At 36.6% G+C, this 24,218-nt stretch overlaps 3 protein-coding genes and 1 non-coding gene across 5 annotated transcripts; 1 reads left to right on the top strand and 3 right to left on the bottom strand.

Moving 5' to 3' along the window:
- Positions 1 to 904: 904 nt before the first annotated feature.
- On the bottom strand, positions 905 to 976 carry TRNAM-CAU. Its single transcript has one exon. It is a non-coding gene; the product is annotated as a tRNA-Met (tRNA).
- Positions 977 to 2,969: 1,993 nt separating this feature from the next.
- On the top strand, positions 2,970 to 6,261 carry LOC106771804 (probable pectate lyase 18). Its single transcript, XM_014657791.2, has 4 exons — positions 2,970 to 3,229; positions 3,333 to 4,230; positions 4,559 to 4,764; positions 5,824 to 6,261. Exons 1-4 carry the CDS (start codon positions 3,096 to 3,098, stop codon positions 6,071 to 6,073), a joined length of 1,488 nt encoding a protein of 495 aa, XP_014513277.1. The 5' UTR covers positions 2,970 to 3,095; the 3' UTR covers positions 6,074 to 6,261.
- Positions 6,262 to 9,556: 3,295 nt separating this feature from the next.
- LOC106770719 (serine/threonine protein phosphatase 2A 57 kDa regulatory subunit B' beta isoform) lies at positions 9,557 to 13,632 on the bottom strand. Its single transcript, XM_014656512.2, has 2 exons — positions 12,116 to 13,632; positions 9,557 to 10,331 (listed from the first exon to the last, which is right to left on the bottom strand). Exons 1-2 carry the CDS (start codon positions 13,265 to 13,267, stop codon positions 10,011 to 10,013), a joined length of 1,473 nt encoding a protein of 490 aa, XP_014511998.1. The 5' UTR covers positions 13,268 to 13,632; the 3' UTR covers positions 9,557 to 10,010.
- Positions 13,633 to 14,194: 562 nt separating this feature from the next.
- LOC106771803 (protein RNA-directed DNA methylation 3) lies at positions 14,195 to 22,843 on the bottom strand. Of its 2 annotated transcripts, XM_014657789.2 has the most exons (20): positions 22,531 to 22,843; positions 22,020 to 22,266; positions 21,774 to 21,929; positions 21,408 to 21,566; positions 21,238 to 21,321; positions 20,780 to 20,847; positions 20,362 to 20,697; positions 20,075 to 20,126; positions 19,818 to 19,973; positions 19,571 to 19,714; positions 19,378 to 19,480; positions 19,137 to 19,286; positions 18,995 to 19,049; positions 18,806 to 18,870; positions 18,573 to 18,642; positions 17,520 to 17,556; positions 17,304 to 17,340; positions 15,896 to 17,206; positions 14,744 to 15,745; positions 14,195 to 14,485 (listed from the first exon to the last, which is right to left on the bottom strand). In XM_014657789.2, the coding sequence occupies exons 2-20, from the start codon at positions 22,056 to 22,058 to the stop codon at positions 14,430 to 14,432; spliced, it is 4,080 nt and encodes a 1,359-aa protein (XP_014513275.1). In that variant the 5' UTR covers positions 22,059 to 22,266; positions 22,531 to 22,843; the 3' UTR covers positions 14,195 to 14,429. The 2 variants fall into 2 exon arrangements, with proteins under 2 accessions (XP_014513275.1, XP_014513273.1); XM_014657787.2 differs by having other exon boundaries at positions 14,744 to 17,206.
- Between the last annotated feature and the right edge of the window lie 1,375 nt (positions 22,844 to 24,218).

Genomic DNA, 24,218 nt, shown 5'->3' with positions numbered 1-24,218 from the left:
TTCAAATAATGTATACTCAAATTGTTTAAATAAAATGAACAAAATCTGATACAAGTATGTCAGAACATGAAAAAATCATTCCATGTCTTCAAATCCTCCAGAACAAAAAACAAATTTGCAAACCCTTATTTTTGTCATCAAGGGTTTTTGAAAAAAAAAAAGAAAGAGAAGTGAGAAAACATAAATGTGGAGAAAAGACAAGAAAAAAAAAAGGAAGGTGTTTTACACGATCCTTGAAGAATTTCAGTGAAGTGAGGGTGAGAATACCGTCAAATGAGAGTGATTTACCATGAGAGTGATTTGTGAGAGCAGATGTTACTTTTTTTGGTATACACAATGAGTGAAGAAAGTATTTTATCTTTTAGGATTTCACAAATAAAATAATAAATTAAAAAAATAAAATTAGGTAAGTGGGTTGGTGGGCCAACCCGGCTCACCACGGGTTCAACCTGCATGAGCCGGGTCTAAATGAGCCGGGTTAAAATTTGACCCGCATATAAGTGGATTGTATTTTTCAAACCCAACCTGGTCCGAACCCGTGACGGACCGGGTTGGCTCGCGGATTGTGACCCATTTTGACGGCTCTAGTTTTAACCTATCAAAAGTGCACGAACCCTATTTTTTATTGTTTTAGTAAGTTAAAATATACTTTTAACCAACTAAAATCACCAACATAAAATCTATAAAAATTCATTTAAATTTGGTTTATAAAATATATGTGAATTTTCAAAAATAATTTTGCAAGAACATTATGACACATTTTCTTGATGTTTTGGAAGAAAATTAAAATCAAGGCTTTTATCTATTTAGTTTATATTAGGCGTGACATATTTTTCAGTTCAACTTTTGTAATAAAATATGTCATAGAATTCATAGGTCAAAATAGAAAAACAGAAGCCACTCTTATCAGAGCCAGGTTTCGATCCTGGGACCTGTGGGTTATGGGCCCACCACGCTTCCGCTGCGCCACTCTGATTTGATATTCATTACTTGTTCTGTAAAATATTAATTATATTGCTGCTTATTTTTTCTTTGAAAAATGGGCTTTGGTGAGGCCCAAATATATTTTAGGCCCAAATTGCTACATAACATGGCTTGCATGAGAGTGGTTATTTTCATTGTTTGTATGAGAGTTGGAGCTGCCCATTTTAGGTAAAAGTTGTATGTATATATATAAAGTCTCACAGCTAGAATGGCTCCAAAAAAGAGTGTCCAAACTACAAAACCACTCTTGTTTATTCCAGCAAATAAAGAAATTGATAGACATATATTAGAAGAACCAGAGCAGATGCCAAATATTCTGTTCATAAAGTCAAATAATATATGTTGTGAAACAGATACATGGTTGGTAAAAGCAATTATAGATGCATTTGAATTGTGAAGACGTTATTATGAAGGTGGGTGTATAAAATTTTAAATGACCCAATTCGATCATATAAGTTGTTTATTTTTTTAAAGAAAAGGTAGTTCCAGTCATAAGAATCTTATTTTTTTTAAACGTCACTTTCAAAGGCATGGAATAAACGTATTTTTTTAAATATTTATTAGCAACATGTATTAAAATAATGTTGTATGGATAACTTTCGTCATAAAATGAAAAAGAAAAATAAAACAACTTATAGTATAACTAAAATTTACTTAAGTACTCAAATTTTCGTCATAAAATTTCCCTTGATAAACATTGATGAAAAAATCATGACTTTGGAGTAGCATCTGAATTTAGTTCCATGATCACAACATGGTTGGATTTAAAGTGCAGTACATATTCTACGAAGAGTCTTTGTATAAGGTAGTTTTATAGAAACATGAAAGGAAATTCAATTTTGTTGGATACAAAAACCAGTGCAGCCTACAATATAGACTATCGTAGGATGTCTGCTTCACTTTGTTAAAAAGTAAGAAATATGACTCGAATCCAGCCAGATCTTTAATATACACGGCAGACATATTATCATTTTTTTCTCTTAAGGGCCGAATGTAATAATAATAATAATAATAATAATAAAAAAAAAAAGGGAAACACAAGTATAAACTTTAAAATTGTAATTTAATTTTCATACATTATTATCAAAATCTGTGTTTTTTCTGTAAAATTCAAAACTAACAAATCACACCATATCATAACAAAGACAGCTAAAAAATGCAATTAAGCCCGGTGGAAAAACAGGGAACTGTTTGACCTGAAATAAAAGATATAAATGAGAAACGAAAAGATTAATATTTGAAGTGTCTGTTTTGGGGAAGAAAGCTTGCGGTAGATACCAATGGAGCCCCAAAGATACTTGTTTGTTTTCTCCTCTGTCTCTGTGTCTATGCTACTTTTCTTGAGAACCAAAAAGATGAAAAGAAATATTTGCATTTGATCTGTTATAGTAAAAAATTGACCAAAAGATGCAATCTTTGTGATGAGTAACCCTATCTTTTTCCCACCTATCCAAAAAGTGGCAGCTCTCAAAAAAGTGGAGGCGAGGGATTAATGCGAATAAGACCTAACAGAATACGAAGCCTCCCGCAAAGAATCTTAATTGTTACATTTTACATGGTAAAACACAAAAAACAAGAAACTAAAAGAGAGGGGTTTGGATAAACCTTTCTCTGCACTTTTAGTTTTCCTCTTACATTTATCATATTATTATTGTTTCGCCCCTATGCCAAGAAGGACTAGTAAACAAGGCAAGGCAAGGAATGTGAGTAACTGAGCCACGCAGAATAGAATTGGAAAACCAAGACGAAAGGGAGACAGACAAACCATGAAATGAAACTGTGTTTCTCTCTCATCTATCAATTCTTAAACCATAGCTACTCACAGACTGAAATATCTTTCTTCCTTAATAAACAAATAAACTCATAACCCCACCCACAAAGCAACTTAATTTTCCCATCCTAGAATAATTACCCGACCATTACCACTATTATAAAACCAGTTATGATAAAACCCCTTTCCATTTTCCAAAATTTTTGAGCTTCCATAAGTAATTGTGCATTCAAGAGGAAGCACCCAAAACCAAAACCAAGCATCATTTTACAGCAACAAAACCAAACCAAACCAAACCATACCCAACGTCATAATTGTATTGTTCCTTCTTGAAAGAAGAATGCTCCCAATCACCTGCATTCTTTTAATGTGCCTTCTAAGTTCTTTCTCACCCCCAATCGAAGCTCTCTTCAACCTCACCGTGCTACCCCACCAACACCCTCACCCCGAAGCCATAGTCCACGAACTTCAACGGTAAAACAGTATTTCCGCAGCTCAACAACCCACATTACGTACTTCTACTTCTCCCTCCTCTCCAACACTAAAAATTTCCCTACTTTCTCTTTTCGTGATGCAGGAAGGTCAATGTCTCCTTTTCGAGAAGGCAAACACTGTCCAAGGACCAACAACCCGCCTGTCTCACCGGAAACCCAATCGACGACTGCTGGCGCTGCGACCCCAACTGGGCGGCCAACCGCCAGAAGCTGGCGGAGTGCGGCGTCGGGTTCGGCAAAGACGCCATGGGTGGAAAGGGCGGACAGATCTACGTGGTGACGGACTCGTCGGACCGCGACCCAGCCAACCCCGTCCCCGGCACGCTCCGGCACGCCGTCATCCAAGACGAACCTCTCTGGATCGTGTTCGCCGCGGACATGACCATTAACCTGAAGCACGAGCTCATCTTCAACAGCTTCAAAACCGTCGACGGCCGCGGCGCTAACGTCCACGTCACGGGCCACGGCTGCATCACTCTCCAGTACGTCTCCAACGTCATCATCCACAACATCCACGTCCACCACTGCACGCCCTCGGGGAACACGAACATACGCGCCAGTCCAACGCACGTGGGTTGGAGGGGGAGATCGGACGGCGACGGCATCTCCATCTTCGGCTCCCGGAAGATCTGGATCGACCACTGCTCCCTCTCTTACTGCACGGACGGCTTGATCGACGCCATAATGGGTTCCACCGCGATTACTATTTCCAACAACCACTTCGCCCACCACGACGAGGTGATGCTCTTGGGACACAACGATAAGTACTCCCCCGACCGTGGCATGCAGGTCACCATCGCGTTCAATCACTTCGGCGAGGGTTTGGTGCAGCGCATGCCACGTTGCAGGCTCGGCTACATCCACGTCGTCAACAACGATTTCACCCAGTGGCAGATGTATGCCATCGGCGGTAGCGCTAACCCCACCATCAACAGCCAGGGTAACCGTTACACCGCCCCCTCCGACCCCGATGCCAAAGAGGTACATTTAATCAGCTTTTTTTTTATTCATTATTTCACTCTTTTTACTTTTTATTATTATTATTATTATTATATTAATATCAATAATCTCATCCCTTCTCAACACTGTTCTTGGAAATGGGAACGAACGGTTGCATACAATCCTAATAATAATGTCATGTGTGTGCCCACTGTGTTGGTTTCTCTTTTTTTAAATCTTTCTTTGACTCTTGTTTGGAACGAATATATGCTTGCTGGAGGAATATTGCAATCGCGTGGGTGGCGCGTGGGGTGGTTTTGTAAGTGATGCGAGAAATGAACTGAGGGTTGGTTTGTGTTTGAAATGACAGGTGACGAAGCGCGTGGACACAGACGACAGAGAGTGGAGTGGGTGGAATTGGAGAACGGAAGGGGACATAATGGTAAATGGAGCATTTTTTGTACCATCGGGTGCAGGGCTGAGTGCACAGTATGCAGAGGCCACCAGTGTGCAACCGAAATCCGCCGTGCAAATTGACCAGCTAACCATGTATTCCGGTGTATTCGGTGATCCCAGGTATTGTTATAATAAAATCATTATACCACCTTTACCTTTTAATTTTATTTATTATTATTATAATTATATTCTCATTCGCTTATTATTATTATTAGTCCCTTTTGTACCGAGTTCTCTGAGGGAATAATCTGCCCCTACAACGGACATTACCTGTCTCCTTAACTGTCCTTAGGAAGGGTATTGGTGTGAGGAATGACAGAAGTGCCCCTTACTCTGTGTGCCCCACATGGGTTCCTTTATTTGAAAATGTTAAAAGGACGCGTTGCAGCAGATTGCCAACTGTGCTGCACAAGTTGTTGGGTGTGGAATATTGTAAAATGTTTTTTACGTGGTTCCGCTTTCGAAAACCTGGGTTTATGCTAAAACTCACTTTACAGGGTTAGGTAATTGGGATTAGCAAAGCTGATTAATAATTAACTAAATCGGGGGAAAAGTGAAGGCTTTTTGGGCCTTGCACGTGAGTGATGGTGAAGTCATTGGGAAAGGAGAATCTCTGCCTCATGGCCCAACAGGCTTACAGTTCATTTGTCTTCATTCATTTCATTTACCTTTTCCTTCGAAAGCAGAAAAGTTTTTTGTTATGGTGAAATTATATTGGTTTATTTGTGCTTTCCAGCAAGTAGAGATGGGATGGGACCCTTCCATTCGTTTATGTTTGTGATTGGACACGTACCAGTCAGAACACACTCATGAAACTAGCTTCTCCTTCTCTCTTGCTTCTCTATTCATGGATTATCTTATACATGCAATGTGTCAAATTTTAGGTTTCTCACAATATAGAAAATAAGGTATGACACCTCATTTTGTGAGTCAGCCATGTTTCTTTACACAACTGCACCTTATCTCCTTCTCCCATGGTTCCTGCTCGCATAGTTACACACCTTTTATTTAATGCCGATTAAATCGGCTTCAGCAGTCACAACACAACAAATTAATTACCTCATACTCTTCAAGTTGAAGCCAATGAAGATATTTGTCTGCGTCATTCCTTCAATTTGAAGGCAATGGCTTTTCTAAAAAGTAGCTTTCTTAGTGTTTGATGAGTGAATAATTGAACAGGGATAATGGGGATCTGTATCCCGGTTTCAACGGTGGTGGGTCCGTGACCGGAGCGACCAGCAAGGGCAACAGTGCGGCGGGGTCCAGCAGTGACGATGGAGACTTTTTCGGAATGATATTCAGAGGAAGCAGCAGCCGTGCAGCGCCACCCTCATCACCGTCTTCTTTGTCCATTGCATTTGTTTCAACCTTTTTGTCTCTTGTAATTATTCTGATTTTGGACACTTCGACCAACCATCCCATCCTATGATCAGAAAAAGAATGATCAAAGTTTCTACAATTTGTTTTTAAATTTAGAAACTAGGAATCATATACACAGACAGCTCTTCAAAGTTATTATGATATTCAAATCTATATAGAGCTACTTCCACTAAGTACCATTCCTCATTGCTTCAAATGTATAGTTTAATGTATTCGAATTTCAATTCACTTTACTTTTAATCTTACTTTATACACTCCTTCAAGCTCCATCAACTGTCACTTTTCATTTTCTACAACTCTAACAAATTTTTATATTATTCTTATTCAATTAAACATTTCAAACAATCCTTTTAAATCTCAACATTTTATACTTCTTGTCATTATTACTAAGTCCAATAATATTAAATACCTTTTAAGTTTTGTTTTTTTATTTCTTTTAAATATTAAGAGTATGTTAATGAAAACTCACCTCATAACCCAATTCAACAGAAGCTAGAATATCATTGTTAAATTTATGTTTCAATATCGAACAATAGTTAATATATTATTCATGTGATTGCAAATTCATATTACTTTTATTATTCTTAATAATCATATCATATAATTCATTCAAACAAAATCACAAATCAATCAAATATATAAGTTAACATTAATTTTATATTTATAATGAATATGTAAATGCAAATCATCAAATAATAAGAAAAAAATTAAAAATTAAAAAAAAAGTAAAAATTGGTTCGCTTAAATAAAAATTGTACAAATTCAAAAACTAAGTTGCAGTATTATTTTTGTGTTATCCCAAATATCCTTCACTTGAATGGTATTACTGTTGAGAGCAAAATTTAAACTCTAGTTTCGTTTGAATAAAATTATAAAAAAATCAGACTCGCATGGAGAATCTAACCAATTTCCAACATCTTTTTCGAAAACATTTCAATTATTATACTTTTAAACAATTTAAAATGATCAATCATCCTTTTAAAATATCTATATATGAATATTCGATATAAATTTATCGTTAAATACAATAAAAGTTGTCAATTCATAAAAATAGAATTTCTATCTTATAATAACACGTGTTTAAATTTCGTTGTCAATGTGTAAGTGTATTTTTTATATATTCTCAAGATAGATGTTCTAAATTTTTCTGAATCTGCTTGTAATCGATAACTTGTTCATATATATATAAATGACATTAATCAATCACATGTGATAAAATTTGTGTGGAAAATATTGGACTAACATGCATATAAATTAAATTCTATCAATAATACTTTTAAAAAAAATTATAACAACTCTAGCCACTCATCTTTATTTATCTCTTTTGTATAATTATTCAAAAATTAATTTCAATAATGCTTAAGCTGCAATAATTATTAAATGTGTATACTTGGAATAGCTTTATTCGAACACGTAAATACAATTTGATGACTCTATTTGTAGGGTTTTGAAGTTGAAATGTGGCTTTACTTGCTTCCATTAATCTATCATGATAGAATTGAAAGTTCTAATAATACCTAAAAAATGTCATAATAATTGTTTGAGTTGTTTACTAAAAAGCTTTTGAGATGCATTCATAGTACCTTCACATTCAACCTTTTCTGGATCTACTTTATGATAAGACTAAACCATCAATTTTACATTTCACATATAATTATTTTTCATACTCAATTCCTCAAATATTTTAAATAATTAAGAGCATATAATAATTGAAGACATTCATATCATTTATAAAATAAGATATTTAAAAGTTAGTCAAATAACTCAGAAAGTGAAATAACTTTAAAAAAAAAAGCACGAATATGATTTTTTTATCGTCATCATCGTTAATAACAAATGTTTCTATTAATATAACTTTTATCATCACGATACACTCAATAATTTTGCATACAATGATATGGATAGTTTAAATATAATTATTTTTTCTTAATCATGACAAGATCGTAAAATAATTTTATTTCAAAATAGACACTATCTTTTGTGCTATGATTGCCTTTATCAAAATAATTTTAACAAATGAGTTAAATATATTTTTAGTTCCTATATTTTGAGGCGATTTTGGTTTTAGTTCATTTTTAAACTATGGTATAATTTAGTCCTTCAACTTTAGAAAACTCTGGTTTTAGTCATTTTTACCAAAATTTTTTAATTTTGTTTGTTGTTTCAAACACGTTTATCAGTTAACATTAAAGTAAAAATGTGTCAAACAGTATAAACAATCCAAATGCTATAATAAAACGTGCTTGAAACAATAAATAAAGTTAAAAAAATTTGGTAAAAAGGACTAAAACCAGAGTTTTCTAAAGTTGAAGGATTAAATTGTACTATAGTTTGAAAATGGACTAAAACCAAAATCGTCTCAAAATATAGGGACTAAAAACATATTTAACCCATTTAAAATCAAAACAATTACTCATTTATATTTACAAGAAAAGATAAAAACAAAAGAAAGCAAAAACAAAAATACTATGTACAGATTAATTTATTGAAAGAAATAAAAGAAATGATTGTCTCAAACTGGAGAGTAATTAGAATATAAGTAAATTAATGATTAGTAAATAAAAATATTTAGCTGAATGGATTTGAAAAGAATGGAAAGAAAAGGATAGGATATGAGTGGAAGAAGTGGATTTCTGCTTGCATGTCAACTTCTAAGACAATTTATTTATTTAGTTTTAATGTTAGTTTTCAAAGTAATAATAAAGTGTTTAACGTGACTTGTCTCCATATCAGAAAGAAATTGTCAAACCGTCCAATTCTAAGAATCTTCCTCCTATCTGCATGTGAATAAGTAATGTAACTTCAAAAGACGGTGCTACACTATCCATCCAATAATAATAATAATGATAATAACTATTCAGAATACCTAAAAGATAATGAGTTTTTTTTTTTTTTTTTTTAATATAATGCTGATGAATAAAGAAGATCGATATCATCAAATAATACTCCAGGAAAAAACAAATTATTGCTTATATTATATATGTAGAGGGTGGAGCTTCATACCTTATGTTTTCGAACCTCTGAATTTAATTAGAAAAAAATTCAAATTTTCATATCGTGATGTCTATTAAATATTCTATCCTCATCAAGATAGCTCTGATGTAAAATTAATAGTGAAAGTCCGCTACGAGTTTTTCAACATATTCCATTGAAACATTTTTTGATAGTAAAAAAAAGGTTTTTAAATTTTGAAAAGTTAAAGTATAAATAAAAAATCATTAGAATATAGATCTTATAAATATTAGTGAGTTGGATTAAAATTGATTTGTATAAAAAAATTTATATTTTTTTTTAATTTAATTTGATTCAAACTCATGATAAATCAAGTTGACTCGTATATTTTAATCTATTTTGCTGATACTAATCTAAAAATGAAATACATAGTTCAGAATTTCAAAAGAAGTATGATTTTAAATATATGTTAAGTCAATAGATAATCTTGCCCGGCTTCAAAAATTAAATGAACAATTTAAATTCTAAAATAAAAAAAAGTGATTTTTTTAATAATAAGTTAAATTAATAAAATCATTCGTTCACTAAAAAAGCAGTGCCAACTGCAGCATATTTTCATACACTGAATCAATTTGGTACATTAGACGAGAATTTACAATTGAGAAGGAGGGATAGGCCAAAGAAACAGTGTAAAACCCTTGCTCTCTAAGAAACAGGACTCGCAAGCTTGCTAATTTGCGTGTCTTGTGCACCATGCCGATTAATCAAAATCGATTACTCTAACTCTAAGGAATTACTAAATAGAAGGTTTTAATTGGAAACAAAAATGTAAATAAAATATATTAGTAACATTCCAATTCCAATAAAACTTTCTACTCTTAATTCCTTGACCATTAATGGTGAGTAAAGATTGAATTAAAATAAAATCATACTTCCCTTTCTATCTTGGGAAATATAGCAGTGACGTAACCCAATTCAGGAAGAACTTTCAGCATAGCCACCAAAGTAAAAAGAAGGGTTGCAAGCTGAATACCTTAGTTAACAATGTCTTCCCTCAAGGCTTGTGCAGCCTCTGCTTCCAATTTCTCCCAAGTTAACTCCCTCTTCTCTTCCAACTCTATAGTCTTGGCTTCTTTCTCTATGTATTGTCTTTGACACACTTCAAACAATTCGGTATCCATTTCCAGAAACATCTTCCTCACATTGGCCGTTAGCCCCTGCACTACTCGGCTCCAATGGCCTTTCATGTTATTTTCCAAAGCTTCGAAGATTACTGGCAATATAACATTTCGATTCTGGGCCACTAAACTCACAAAGTACTCATTGCTCCACAAGAAAAATGCTCGCTCGGCAACCTGCCATGGATAGAATAATTGTCAGAGAGCAATCAAGAGAAAATAAGAAACATTTTTCCATTACTACATCAAAGGACGAGAAACATCATTTATTAAAGATTGATACTGTATTATAGCGTTATAATATCTGATAAAATCTGACTACAGCGATGCATTATGACAATTTTCCTTGGCCGAGGTAGCTAATCATCTTACACATACATAGCTTAGATATTATATTTAAATAGCATCGCCGTGAGTGAGAAGGGGATTTTAAATATCAGCCAAATTGAAGCAAGAAATAGCTGACAACCTATGCCAGTTTATAGTTCGTTAGTATTTCCCAGCATATAAGAAAACGAGTTCATCAATATTGCAGCCCATGTCACACATTAGCCAAAAAGTTATCGGCGTATGCTCAAGAAATCAATGGAACTGTTGGAGTAACTTCTACCTAAAGGATTCAATGCATGGAAATGTCTATAACCCTCCTTTTTTGTCTTAAGATGGTCAATATGTATAAGGTCTTAAGATTAACCTCCATACTTATTTTCCAGGATTAAGCCTTAGAGAATAATAGATCGAGATCATGGGCCTAAACACTCGCATCTCAAAGTATCATCCCATGTTCTTATATCTGTGACACACCAAGGAGCTACATTCTGTACCACGTGGTTATGGATCCCTGAATAAGCGTCTTCTATGGCAGGTCTAGGAAACTCGGACAGTATTCTCGTCCGAAATCAGATTAAGCAAAAATAAGAGTCCACAATCAAATAGGAGGGACATGACGGCACAGGAACATTGAAATCTAAAAACAAAAGAACAAATAGCAACAATGTCCAGACCAGATTGTTTTCTCAATCTCAAATATGGATATGTAAAAACCCACCATAAGCTCTCGAGCCATGAAATCGACTATGGGATTGGAACTCAACTGAAGATACTCACTTTCGGCATTAAGACATGAGAGTGACTTTCCAACTCTTTTCTATGATAATATTTATATTGTTGAGATCTCACACCCCAGAAGTATTACAAATACAGATTTCTATTTATAGGCATGAGGGGATTTTGTTATTGAGACTCCTATCTCTACGCTCTAAACATCCAATCCCAGAAGTGAATAGGTGTATTAAGATTTCACATCAATTGGAGGCATGACCAATGGAGTCTTTGTAAGGCTTAGACAATCCTTAGCTTATAAGTGAGCGTTTGTAGGACTCTGTAGTTGAAACATAAATCGTAAGAAGATGCTAGAATTTATTCTAGATCCATTATTAGGTCATGCCTATTTGTCTATGCTCTACGATGTCTATTCCCAGGCATAAGGTGTTTTTATTGGGTCACCTACGTCTGTCACACTCTAGATGTTCAATCCTAATCATAACTGAGCGTATTGAGATTCTACTTTGACGAGAGATATCTCTGATCAATGCAGTCCTTACAAGGTTTGAGTTAAGTTAGGCCTTGTACCCGAAATTTAAGATGCTCAGACATTCATTGGTCTCGTATGGCTACCTCTATTTCTCCAAACTCCAAACGTTTATACCTAAGCATGAGGAATGTATCCATATTAACTAGAGACATTACCAATGTAGTCCTCATAAAGCTTGGGCAATACTTACCTAAAGCCAATTTTATGAAACTGAATTATGCATTAAGCCCAAATTCTAAGGCATGATATTTCTATGAAGCAAAGAACATGATATCATAAATACAGGGCATGAGCGATGAACCATCACTACAGAATGCTACAAGTTACATATGAAAAGTTAAGCACAATTAATTAAAAAGAGGCAGACCTGAAACTGAGAGCTGCTAAGGCAGCGCCCGATCTGTCTGAAAAGAGAGGCAATACACCGTAGAGAGTCAGTACATTGAGCTGCCTCAAGAACCAGTTCTAGTTCTCCAAGGAAAAGAACTTCCTTCCGGGAATTCGAGACTGGCCAGTACTTTAGCATCCCCTTGATCACAGGATCAGCCAGCCTGTTGTCTTTCTCAACAAACTGAACCACGCAATGAGTCAGTTGTTCATGATAAAAGGAAATAGATTTGGGCTTGTGAAGTGGAATAAGAGTCCGAATTAGAAACTGTCTATGTTCCTCTTTCATTGGCAAAGCAAACCCATTGATAATACTAGCATGGATCTCCAGCAACTCGGAAATACCACTGTGCCTCTGAGTTTCAAATACAAAACGGTAGAAGACGTCGTTGATGGCATTCCTAATGAAGGGCCTGAGCCCCATGTACTTGCCATAAATGCGGTGAAGAATGTTTTTTAAATACTCGCGCTCTCGCATGTCCTCGGAATCAAACAAGTCGATGAGTTTCGTCACAAAGACATGGTCAATGTAGCGCTTGGAAGTCTTTACATCAATCTCCGGTGAGACAACGTAACGCAAGAGGATATCATACACGAGCTGTAAGTGCGGCCATGACGGGTCCAAATATCTGTCTTCTTCTTCGGGTTCCAGGTATTCTGTGCCGTGAGGTGATGGAGGGGGACAACGGAAGATGTTAACGGACACCATGTTAATCAAGTCTTCTTGATTTTCGCTGAATCCGAAGGACCCGGAATGGATGGTTTCAATGAGTTCCTCGAGTGTCTGGCGCTTTGTTTCCCTCTCGTTAACGGAATCGACAGTGTCTGAGAAATCGCACAAGAGGCAACACCCTTGTATTTTTTGGAGGATCAGCGCTCGGTGCTCCGATTCGTCGACGTCTCGTAGTGGCTCGATTACGGTGGAATTGGAAGGCGGGACAGCGGGTGAAGGGTTTTGAGAGTCGGAATTGGCGGGAGCGACGGCGGGGGCGGTGATGGTGACGGGGGCAGGGGCGGGGGCGGCATTACGAGATGCGTGTTTAACGACTACTTCGTAAAATTGAAGGCCGTTTTCCGGGAATTCCAATTTGGAGCATTTCTTGTGAGCGAGCTTTATGATCTTGTTGAACATTTTTTGGGAATTATTTGGATGGCGGGGGAAATGAATGTTGGAACGATCAAAAAGCCCAAGAAATTGGGAACGTTAACAGAAGCCGAAATTGGATTTGGTGAACCCGAAGCCCTAATGGTTGATGGTGCGACTTCTGGATTCGATTGTGGAAACCGCGAACAACCGCTATGAAGCGGAAAACCACTCGCGTCCAAGGCGCCCTTCATTCGCATGAATCAATATAATGAACAAAAGGTGCAAAATTGTAAAACGCAAAAATTAGTTGTTCTGGCCCGAGGCGCCAAAATTCGAGGTTTGCCACGTGGACTGTTATGTATTGTGCCAATATGCCCAAAATTAACTAAGAGCTTAGAAATTATTTTGGAATAAGAGAAAATTGAGCACGAAACGAAACCTATATTCCTTTTACATATAAAGTATAATAATAATAATACTAAAAATTAGCCTTAGTTGTTATCCTACATTAAACGAGACTGATGAAATTTGGTATAAAACCTTTATTCTTCCCTTTATATTTTTAACTTGGTGTAAGCTGACTTGACTGTATAAGAGTCAATTTTTTCATCTCTCCATATCCACGTATCCTTCCCATATTATGTTTAGTTAATTCCTTTCTAATTCTGCATAAATTCATCAGCTTGTTTCCTTTTCATTTAAACAAATATATCATCTAGTTTACTGACCATTCTCATGTATTGTTCTCTTTACAACTTCAAAAATCGTCTGTTGTTCCTTCCTCTTTTAATAGAATTTGCTTAACAAGATTCAATTTATTATATTGATTTTTTAAAATATAAATGAAGTGTTCATGTTGTTTCATATACAAATTGTTTCGTTGAGATGGTACTGGAATATTTCTCAAAACCGTGTTGTTCTCAACAAATTGTAATCTAAATACAGAGGGTGGGGGCAACACTGAAATCTATATAGACTCGGAAAGGAACACATTGTAATCCAACAATGCATTCAAATTCTAGTAGACATTTAACATAATCACGCATAAAACGGAAGGAATTAGTCATTCACCGAACCTGTTTAGTTTAAGGGAGAAATCACGTTTCAGCAAAGACTTATACGGATATACAAAAAAAAAAAAAAAAAAGGTTTGCCATTGGCTACATTTCAAAATGCTCCCGTCCATCACGTTTTAGAAAGAAAGCAACTACCATCCACCTTTGACAACCCCGTCATTTTTCTTGCCCCATGAACCTGCTGCACCTACATATAATAACCATATAGTCAGAAGTCTATTGAATTAAGGTGAAAATAAATATAGTATTTTCAAATTTATATTGATAAAACATTATAGATTAATTCTGCTGTAATTTGGAGTTTATCTTCTAATTAGTAATGATTCGTCGCATTGTAACTTTATTTTTCTTTCGAACACGAACTCGGGTTTTTTCTTTCTGAAGAAACAAAATAGGAAGAACAATTGGTTGGAGTTATATTCGGTTTTCATTATTTCTTCCATACCTTCTGCTGCTGATTCTTTCCAGCTAGAAGATTGGCCATTGTCTGCAGCACTACTAGATTGACCCCACTTCAGAACTCCAGTAGTGTTTGAACTGGATCCCTTGTTCCACCCACCATCATGGACATTGGCCTCTTCATTTGAAGATTTTTTCAAGCTAGCACCTGTAGCCTGTCTTGACTCATTGCTGTTCCAATTATCGCTAGCTCCACTTGCGGAGCTCCAGCTCTGCTTGTTTCCACCTTGGTTCCAGCCAGAACGATCCTTATCTGCATTCACCTGGTTCCAAGCCTGAGATACATTATCATTAGCTTCACCACTTACTGAACTCCAGCTCTTCTTACTTCCACCTCCTTGATTCCAGCCTGAATCATTAGCTCCACCATCTGCTGAGCTCCACTTTGGCTTATTCCCACCCCCTTGGTTCCAACTAGGACTCTCCTTATCTGCATTCCCTTGGCTCCAGCTCTGCCTGTCCTTGTCCCCAGTATCATGTTTCCAAGCCTGGGATCTATTATCATTAGCCCCACCACTTGCTGAACTCCATCTCTGTTCACTTCCACCTCCACGGTTCCAGCTAGGCTGCTCCTTATCCGCATTTTCCTGGCTCCAGCTCTTCCTTTTTTTGTCACCAGTATCCTGATTCCAAGCCTGGGATCCATTACTATTACTCCATCCTTCAACATTATCTGGACCCTTCTTCCAGTCAGAGGACCCATCCTCACTAGAATCCCTCCTATTGTTCCAACTACCAGATTGATCACTCCTTCCTCGACCTCGACCTCCACCTGATCCCCACCTACCACCAAAACCTTCCCTGTCCGATCTACCTCTACCACCAAAACCCCCACGATCTCCCCGGCCTCCAAAACCCCCACGGTCTCCCCGGCCACGAAAACCCCCACGATCTCCCCGGCCTCCAAAACCCCCACGGTCTCCCCTACCACGAAAACTTCTACCTCTAAAGCCCCCTGTGTCTGATCCACCACTACCCTGGTAACCACCTCTCCAGTTCCCACCACCTGCTCCTCTAGAATTTTCATTTGAACCTTCATTTTCACCATTCAACTGATTATCGCTTAAGCCTGCACTCCAGCTGCTATTGCTTTTCCAAGTGTTGTTTTGATTGGCGTCACCTGATCCAGAATTCCAACCTCTCCAGTTCCCACCACCTGCTCCTCTAGAATTTTCATTTGAACCTTCATTTTCACCATTCAACTGATTATCGCTTGAGCCTGCACTCCAGCTGCTATTGCTTTTCCAAGTGTTGTTTTGATTGGCGTCACCTGATCCAGAATTCCAACCTCTCCGGTTCCCACCACCAACTCCTCTAGAATTTTCATTTGAACCTTCATTTTCACTATTCAACTGTTTATGGCTTGAGCCTGCACTCCAACTGCTATTGTTTTTCCAACTGTTGTTTTGATTGGCATCACCTGATCCAGAATTCCAATTACTTTTCTTGCCCCAGCTACTATCATTATTTCCAGTATCAGGATGCCTAGAACTCCAGCCGGAATTCTTGCTTTCATTCCCCGCACTTGAAAAATGCTTATTGCTGTTCCAGTTGTCATTATTTCCCCTGTCTGGATTTTCATTTGAATTATCAGATCCAGGATTCCAATTGCTATTTTTCCGATCAGAAGCCCAGTTTCCACTGCTTCCAGAGTTCAAATTGCTTTTCACGTCCATGTTGGAATCTTGATTTCCAGGCTCAGTACGCCCAGAACTCCAGTGAGAATTCCCGCTGGTGGATTTTTTTTCACTTGAGTCATTCCAAGATCCAGAGTTCCAATTGCTTTTCTGACCCCAACCATTCCCTTGATTTGCACCAGTACCATCAGATACAGCATTCCATTTACTGTCTTTTCCCAAATCAGAACCACTATTTCCAGCTTGACCAAACCCCACAGCTGGACTGTCTGAAGTATTTCCTGCACTCCAACCTTCTTCCTCCACATCACGTGAAGAATTTACGGAAGCATTCCAATTGCCTTTTGTTCCCATACCAGATCGCCCACTCCCTTCATTATTTGGTTTATTGCTCCATCCAGCATCCTTACTAGCATTGATATCTGAAGAACCAGAAGGATTTCCGATTTTGACTCCACTTGTTCCAGACTCCCACCCACGCCAATTAGAAGTGAGGTTTCCTTCATCTGATCCACTTTTAAAACCATTGCCATCACCCCATCCAGTCAACGAAGTTTCATTCGACTTTTGGACACTGTTCCAACCAGAAGATTCCTTTTCAGAAATGTTGGTTGTATTCCAATTGCTATTCTGATTGTCATCACCCACACTTCCAGTTTTACGTTCTGCCTGATCCCAGCTGCCTCCACCATTTCCCCAGCAGCCACCAGAGTTTTCTGGATTAGAAGCAACTCCAGTCTTCTCCACTGCAGCAACCCATGCAGAGTTCTGGTTTGAATTACTTTTAGTTTCCCAAGGAGAATCCTCTGCACCTACACATTACAACAGCAATAAGCAAATGACGAGTTGAGCTAAGTAATTAAACTAGAACCTAAAACATAACAAACATTTCCGTACTACAACTTTTACCCTTGGAACTGAAAGGATTTAAGGAAGAGTCTGGCTTCTGTAAAACCAAAAACAGACACTTATTAAATTAAAATGAAGTAAAATCACAAATATAAAAATCAATTGAATATAAATGAGTACATGAATGTACTATACCAAGAGTGGTTAGATAATGCACAGGCAGGACAGATGGGAATAGGAAAAAAACAAGAATAAATTGTGTTATGTAACACATACCAATAAGCTTGGCGCAGAATCATTAGACCATGTACCCCTGAAAAATGTTATCGCAAGAAAAAATAGTAACTAACTTAGTTGAGATTAAAACTAATCATGAATAAGAAAGAAAACTGGATGCTTGCAATTTAAAATAATCTGCCCAATGATTTAAAAACAATACAAAATGACATAATCATGGTGCCTTGGAACTATGCAGTGTCTGAGTTTCACATCTAATAATATGTGATGCTCCATGGAGTATGTGTTTGGTTCTCATCCCCTAATATCTACCTTTTGAGAGTGGGTTTCCCTAGTTCTTGGGTGTTTATTAAGTGGCATCAGAACTAATTGTCCATGTCTTAGAAAGACTCTTCACAGAGGGTTTCGATCATTAGAGAATTCTAACTACCGAGGTAGTTAAGTGGAGTGTTATGAAGTAAGTTGTTGTGGAGTGAAATTAGTCAAACCATCGGCTCTTAGAGTAGTAATATGATATGACTTATGTAGTATGAGGTGCCTAAGTCTTGCATCGAGTGGTACGAGACAGGCAGTTAAAAATTGAAGTGTTTGGTTCTAACCCCCTTAATTCCAAGGGTGGGTTCCCCACATTTAACGTATAAATACAATAACACACTCTAATCCCCTAATATATCAATTAGATAGGCAATTTAAAATAGTAACACTCCATATCAGAGGAACATTTAAAAAATGGAATGACATAAAGCTGGATTAACTACCACATCTAGATAAATTGGTTATGCTTTTGGGTTTTAATACTTAGAATAGTTATACTTGCATAAGTTAAATCACCATTATTCATAATTATTTATTTGACATAAATATGCCTTGGTTGCATTGTCATCTGAGTCATCCTTGTCTGCATCAATGCTCCGTAGCCATGAGTTAACCCTTCCCAATTTCCACAAATTTCTACATTACTGAACAATATCTGGACATGACTAGAATCTCACTATTGATGACTAAATCCATCATGCAAAATGAGCAAGGATATATATTGGGTGAACATAATACTGCCTATAAGCAGATGACTAATATCACTATGAAATATACCTTTCAGATGATGCCCCAGCAGCATTCCATCCACCACTGCCAGTGGAAGTTCCCACTCCATTCAGCCAACCTTTCCAATAGTCAAGATTAAGGTTTCAATAAAAACATCAACGCCAAACAGATAATAGGGAAGAGGATATCTATACACATGTTAATTGATACTATAATCCATTTAATTGGGATTTTACTTTTCTTTTTAAAGGATAAAAAAGTAGAGAATAAGGTATTCTCACCTCCAGAGTTTCCTTCACCACCCAGCAGCTCAAATGGCTTAGATGAACTTGAATCTGGATCACCACTGATTATAAAAAAAAAAAAAAAAAAAAAAAACATTGAGAAACTAACAACAACATTCACAGACACAATCAAAGCAAATCATATGTAGTTGTGGCATACAAAATTAACGTAAATATCAGAAATACCGTGATGAAATCGCAGCACTCTTCCCCTGAACCTCAGAAAGATGCTCACATTTAACTGTGAAAAATATTTTACAAATTGTTCTAAATAATGATCTAATATATCAAAAGAAAAATACAAAACAGTCCACCGTCACAAACAAACCTGTAAGAACCTTCTGCTGAGAATCAAGTTTCACAGTTACATCAGAACGGCGCAAGGCAATGACACGGCAAAGGTATCCCTTCAAAGGACCTATCCTAATTCTCAAGGTCTGACCAATATTAAACATGTTATTGCTGTCCCCACGGTTAACTGCATGCACAATTATTGAATTGAGAAAAATTAATAAATGCATATATCCACAGCTAAAATAGTTTTTAAGAAGTCATGTATCTATACAGACATTCTCGATTATTTTCTCTTGCTTGCCATGGTTTTTTGGGTGATAAGGGAGATCTTGGTGATGATGGTTGGTCTTCAAAGAATAAAGGACCTGGTTCACTATCCTGAGTATGAAGTAGCATTCAAAACATAAAAACACAGATAAAATCATTCAACAGTTTGTAACATGGCAGGATACTAGAAAGATTTCAAACCTTTCCACTGAAATCACCAGCATCAAGCTTGACCTTCTCACACGTATTAGATTTACATGTGACGTAACCTCCATTTTCTTCCTCATTTCCATCATGTAAAAAGACAATTCCCCTATAAATGTGCTTAACAATGCCTTGTTTACCCTACAAAAACAGACATGATAGTTTTTAAAAGTATCATGCAAGGCATGAAAAACCCAAATATACCACAACTAGAAATCTTAACATTCAGAAATACAAATCACACCTTAGATGGACCATCTAGAACCCTGACGGTATCACTAACCAATATAGCCTTATTTTGTTGATCAAAGGCGGTGAGTTTCAAATCCAATAGCCCACTCTTTATTTCCTTTCGTTCGATAGTTATAACAGCAGGTCCATCTGAACTCTCTTTTAGAATCTATACAAGACCGGCAAATTAGAAATGTAGTAGTAAAAAATAACAGGGTCTCAAATCAAAACGCTTAGAACAAATTAAATTGCATTAGGTGAACGCCTTACCCTGTAAATATCATCTTTATCCATGCCTACTATTACACCAAAGTCCTTCTTCCTGAAAAACAGTAAAGATTCTTCAGGAAGCCATGTTTGGAAATGTGCAGGCATGGGAACGTGTGTATTTGCATGTATCACTTAAGTGCATGTCTGTATGCGTGAACGAGAGAAACGGTTCTCCCAATACCATGAATGTACTGCAATGGGATTGGGCAAGGGCATGCAATGCAAGTACGATAGAAAAATAATTCATATTGTGCTGTGAATGTTAGCTAGGTAAAACAAGGACTTACCCGAAACATACTAAATCATAAAGTTCAAAATCATTTCCCACACCCAAATCTGATGAACTCTCTCCTTTCCCACCTCCTTTGTTGGGTCTTATTACACGTTTTTTCTTCTTACCACCATAAAGTTGAGCAAGCCACTCTAGATCATTTGACTCATTGTTTTCACAAGTCCCAAATTTTAACATCTCCTCTTCTGTTGGCACAACACCCCATAAAGTTAATGAATCCGGAGATACTTTCTTGTATACATACCCATCCTTGAGCATCAAGCCATCGAGAACCTCAAAAACCTTGCCAGTTTCCCGGTCTCGCTTGACCTGAATGAGTGGTCGGAACTCCCTGCAGAGTTATTGAAAAATAATCACATAACAAAAACTATCCACTAAAAAGTTAATAAAATATGAGAATATGTATTATTTACTCAAGTTCACTCGAGCTGATTAATCTAGGGGCTGGTACAGCAGCCTTTTGGCGACTATAACCTCCACCCTGTAAACGAGAGAAGAGATGCATCAACAGTCTGCTCACTCTGTGACTCTGTTTGGGTTGCAAGTAAATTAAAGAGGAAAAAAATAGGAAAAATAGAAATAAATAAAATAGAAGAATATTTTGTTTGAACAGATAGAAATAAGGTAAAAGTAAAAAGAATTCTTCTTTGAATGAATGTAAGTGTAAGGAAAAGATAAATAAATATGGTTAATTAAAAATTTAGTTTAACTAAAAAGTAATAGTTTAACATTAGTTCTTGAGACAATAAATACATTACCAGCAGATATATCATATATACAACAACTAAAACAAAACAAGCATAATCAAAGTTAACTAATTAATTGCCTAAAAAAAAATGGGTAGCAAACAAGTGGACACAGGTCTCCTTACAAATTTGGCAGCCAAAGCTTGCAGATCAATTCTTGGAATGAGCTTAACTGTAACCTTTTTCCTGGTATTATTTACAGCCACCACCTGCAAAAACCATAATAGATAGAAGGAACGAGCATTCCACAAGTTGAATGGAAAAATAAAACAAAAAACATTATTTTTGCTGGTACCTGTGCTAAATCCCCTTTGTAATTACCACCTTTTATTCGAGCCCACATACCCTCAGAAATTTCAGGGGTTCTATTTCTAACAGAAAAAAGGTGATAGACCTCACTATTTGGTACAAGAGCTACTCGAGTAACATAGATTCCGGGAATCCCTTGACATGCCTGAAACCATGAATTAATAGCAAATGGGAACAGAATCAGCCCATGGTAGAAATGTTTCACCTGAAAACTTATAGTGCTAGACAAAATTTCAGCCACATTAGTCTGCAAATTCCTACTCAAAGAATAGAAAACCTGCTGAGACCGCAATTTAAAACCATGTCTAGCAATAAAATTAAACCAAACAAAAATACCCAGTACTGAGATCACCTCATTTATATCACACTGCCTTTCAGCCTCAATGTATACAAAACCTTTCATGTGATCTACGGCAAAAGCAGATTTTATCTTCAAGACAGTACCCAAAGAAAACAAATCAGCAAACTTCTGCATCAGACACAAAGCTGAAAGCCTCTCCCGGCCAACCTGCAGCAAAAGGGAAAAACTCCGCTAACTGAGAAATTTAAAAGAAACAAATATTATCAAAGTCGTAGATTCGAGCTCAAGGTATCATACAGTGCATTTGACTTTCCAGATGTTGGGCATTAATTCCATGACCGCGTCATGAATAGAATTCGGGTTGTTGCCTTTGTCATCAAACTCATCAGCAAATTTAATAAATTTAGATGGGTCAGCGTAGCGCTCCTCCAATATTCTATCAAACTCTTCTTCGTCCACCAATTCCTAGGAACACGCAAGAAACTGCTCGGGCCTGGTTCGCTCATTCTTCTCGGAGAGGAATCAAAAGCTTCGTCGGAAAAATCTGTTACAAAAAATAAGAAGGTGTTCGGTACCACGAGATATTCTAACCACAAAAGATGAACTCCAAAACCATAAAATCATACAGAACTCAAACATTTCTCATTAATGAAGCCACTAAAAGCCCTATATACATGTCCAGAACAAATAAGGACATGAAATTTAACTAAACACAGAAATGAGGCTGAAACCCTAACCATTTTCGTGAGAGAAGAACAAACGATGAAATGTAAGAGCATGAGAGAAAGAAGGGTATTCCGTTATGTACCGTCGCCGAAATCACTCTCTTCGCTCAAATCGCTGTCGTCGCTGTCATCGCTGTCGTCAACGTCAGCGGCGTCATCGATAAACTTCATGGCTGCTGACTTGAAGCGGCCACCGGTCTTGTCATCATCGAAGCTGGCCTTGCGCTTGCCGGTCGAAGATTTTCCGGCGACCTCCTTGCCCTTTCCTTTGCCCTTGTTCGTCATTTCTACCGAAAATGCTGAGACTGATGCCTTTGCATGCTCCGATAACTGGAGAGAGAGAGAGAGAGGGCGAAGCAAGAACAGTGTGACTCTCACTGATCAGGGGAAAGTTGAAAATGAATTTATATTTATACTTTTTATTTTATAAATTATAAATTATAACAGTGAGATTGATAAATGCAAAAGGTGCAGTTTTCTTTTCTATCCATATTGACGCAGTCACTTTCCGGAGGAGGCATTGGGTTCGTGGCGTTTGCTCTATGCACCACTTCTTTCTTCCTGCACCTCACTTGTTTCTCAATTATGACTTCTTCCTTTTCATTCTATAACCCTAATGGTTTCTTGAAATATTATCCAATTTATAAATCTTTTAACTTAAGTAATCCCAAACGGTAGTTTAAGTCTTAGCCTAATTACGAAACGTGTTCTTAAACATTAATTGTAATACATTGTATTCTTTTTTTTTTTTTTTTTTTCTGTAGGTGTTTAGTGTAACACCCTTAATGAATGTAAAGAATAATACCATCTTTACATAATTTACTATAAAATCGATCTTTTCTGATAAAGAAAAAACTTTATTTCAAGAATTCAAGACATAAGTTTTATCGAAATATCAAGTCTGAAAAGAAAATTTAAATAACCAAAATCAATAAAATCTCATAAAAACTAACTTCCCTTCTCTCGTCACTTATGCACTCCAACATCATCTGCAATATCATTTACTCTCGTACAAGTACGATCATTGCAGGTGGAAACCATAACCATAACATTATAACTCATAACAAAGTAGCGCAACATTAAACACAAATCATAACGAGTCATATATAACAATGTATCTCCACTCACAGACAATATCACCACCAATCCATTCATAAACTATTGTCGTTTCCTTGTACTCTGTTGTCCTCCATCACAATTTCAGACTTATCTCCCCGACTTTTCAAGCCTTTTGAGCGAGACATTCACCTCATTGTGCAAAAGGAAGTGACACTCAAATCCCTGTCTCTATACGAGACTCCACAACCTTATCGTAACACAATACGAAAAGCTCATACATGACCACCGAATATAAGGAAATAAGATGTATAGTTTCATGTCTACATCACAAACCATACACATTCTCATTATATATGTTCCTCCATAATTCATAAGATTTATCTCACTATTATCAAAATATACACAGTCTTAACAATATGCAATGTTCACTAATCACAATTTTTATAACACAATTCTCATTACCTTTCATACACATTTCCACATCATTAAGTCATAAATCATAAAATTCTATTACACCATAATAAAATAATTTAATTCAAATAAATAAAATACTTGCGTCAGTAACTGTTAAAGCAAGTGTAGAAACAACCTTTCACATTGGTGTGTTCACTTGGGGGAGAGGAATTGAGTGAGAATGAGTGGATGGATTTGAGGAGATTTGATGGTGAATTAAGTGTTATTTGTTTAGATGGATTTAGAGGTAAACGAGAAT

The sequence above is a fragment of the Vigna radiata genome, chromosome 8, assembly GCF_000741045.1.
Source record: "Vigna radiata var. radiata cultivar VC1973A chromosome 8, Vradiata_ver6, whole genome shotgun sequence".
Taxonomy (NCBI): Eukaryota; Viridiplantae; Streptophyta; class Magnoliopsida; order Fabales; family Fabaceae; genus Vigna; species Vigna radiata.
This window is presented reverse-complemented; position numbering and strand designations above follow the sequence as displayed.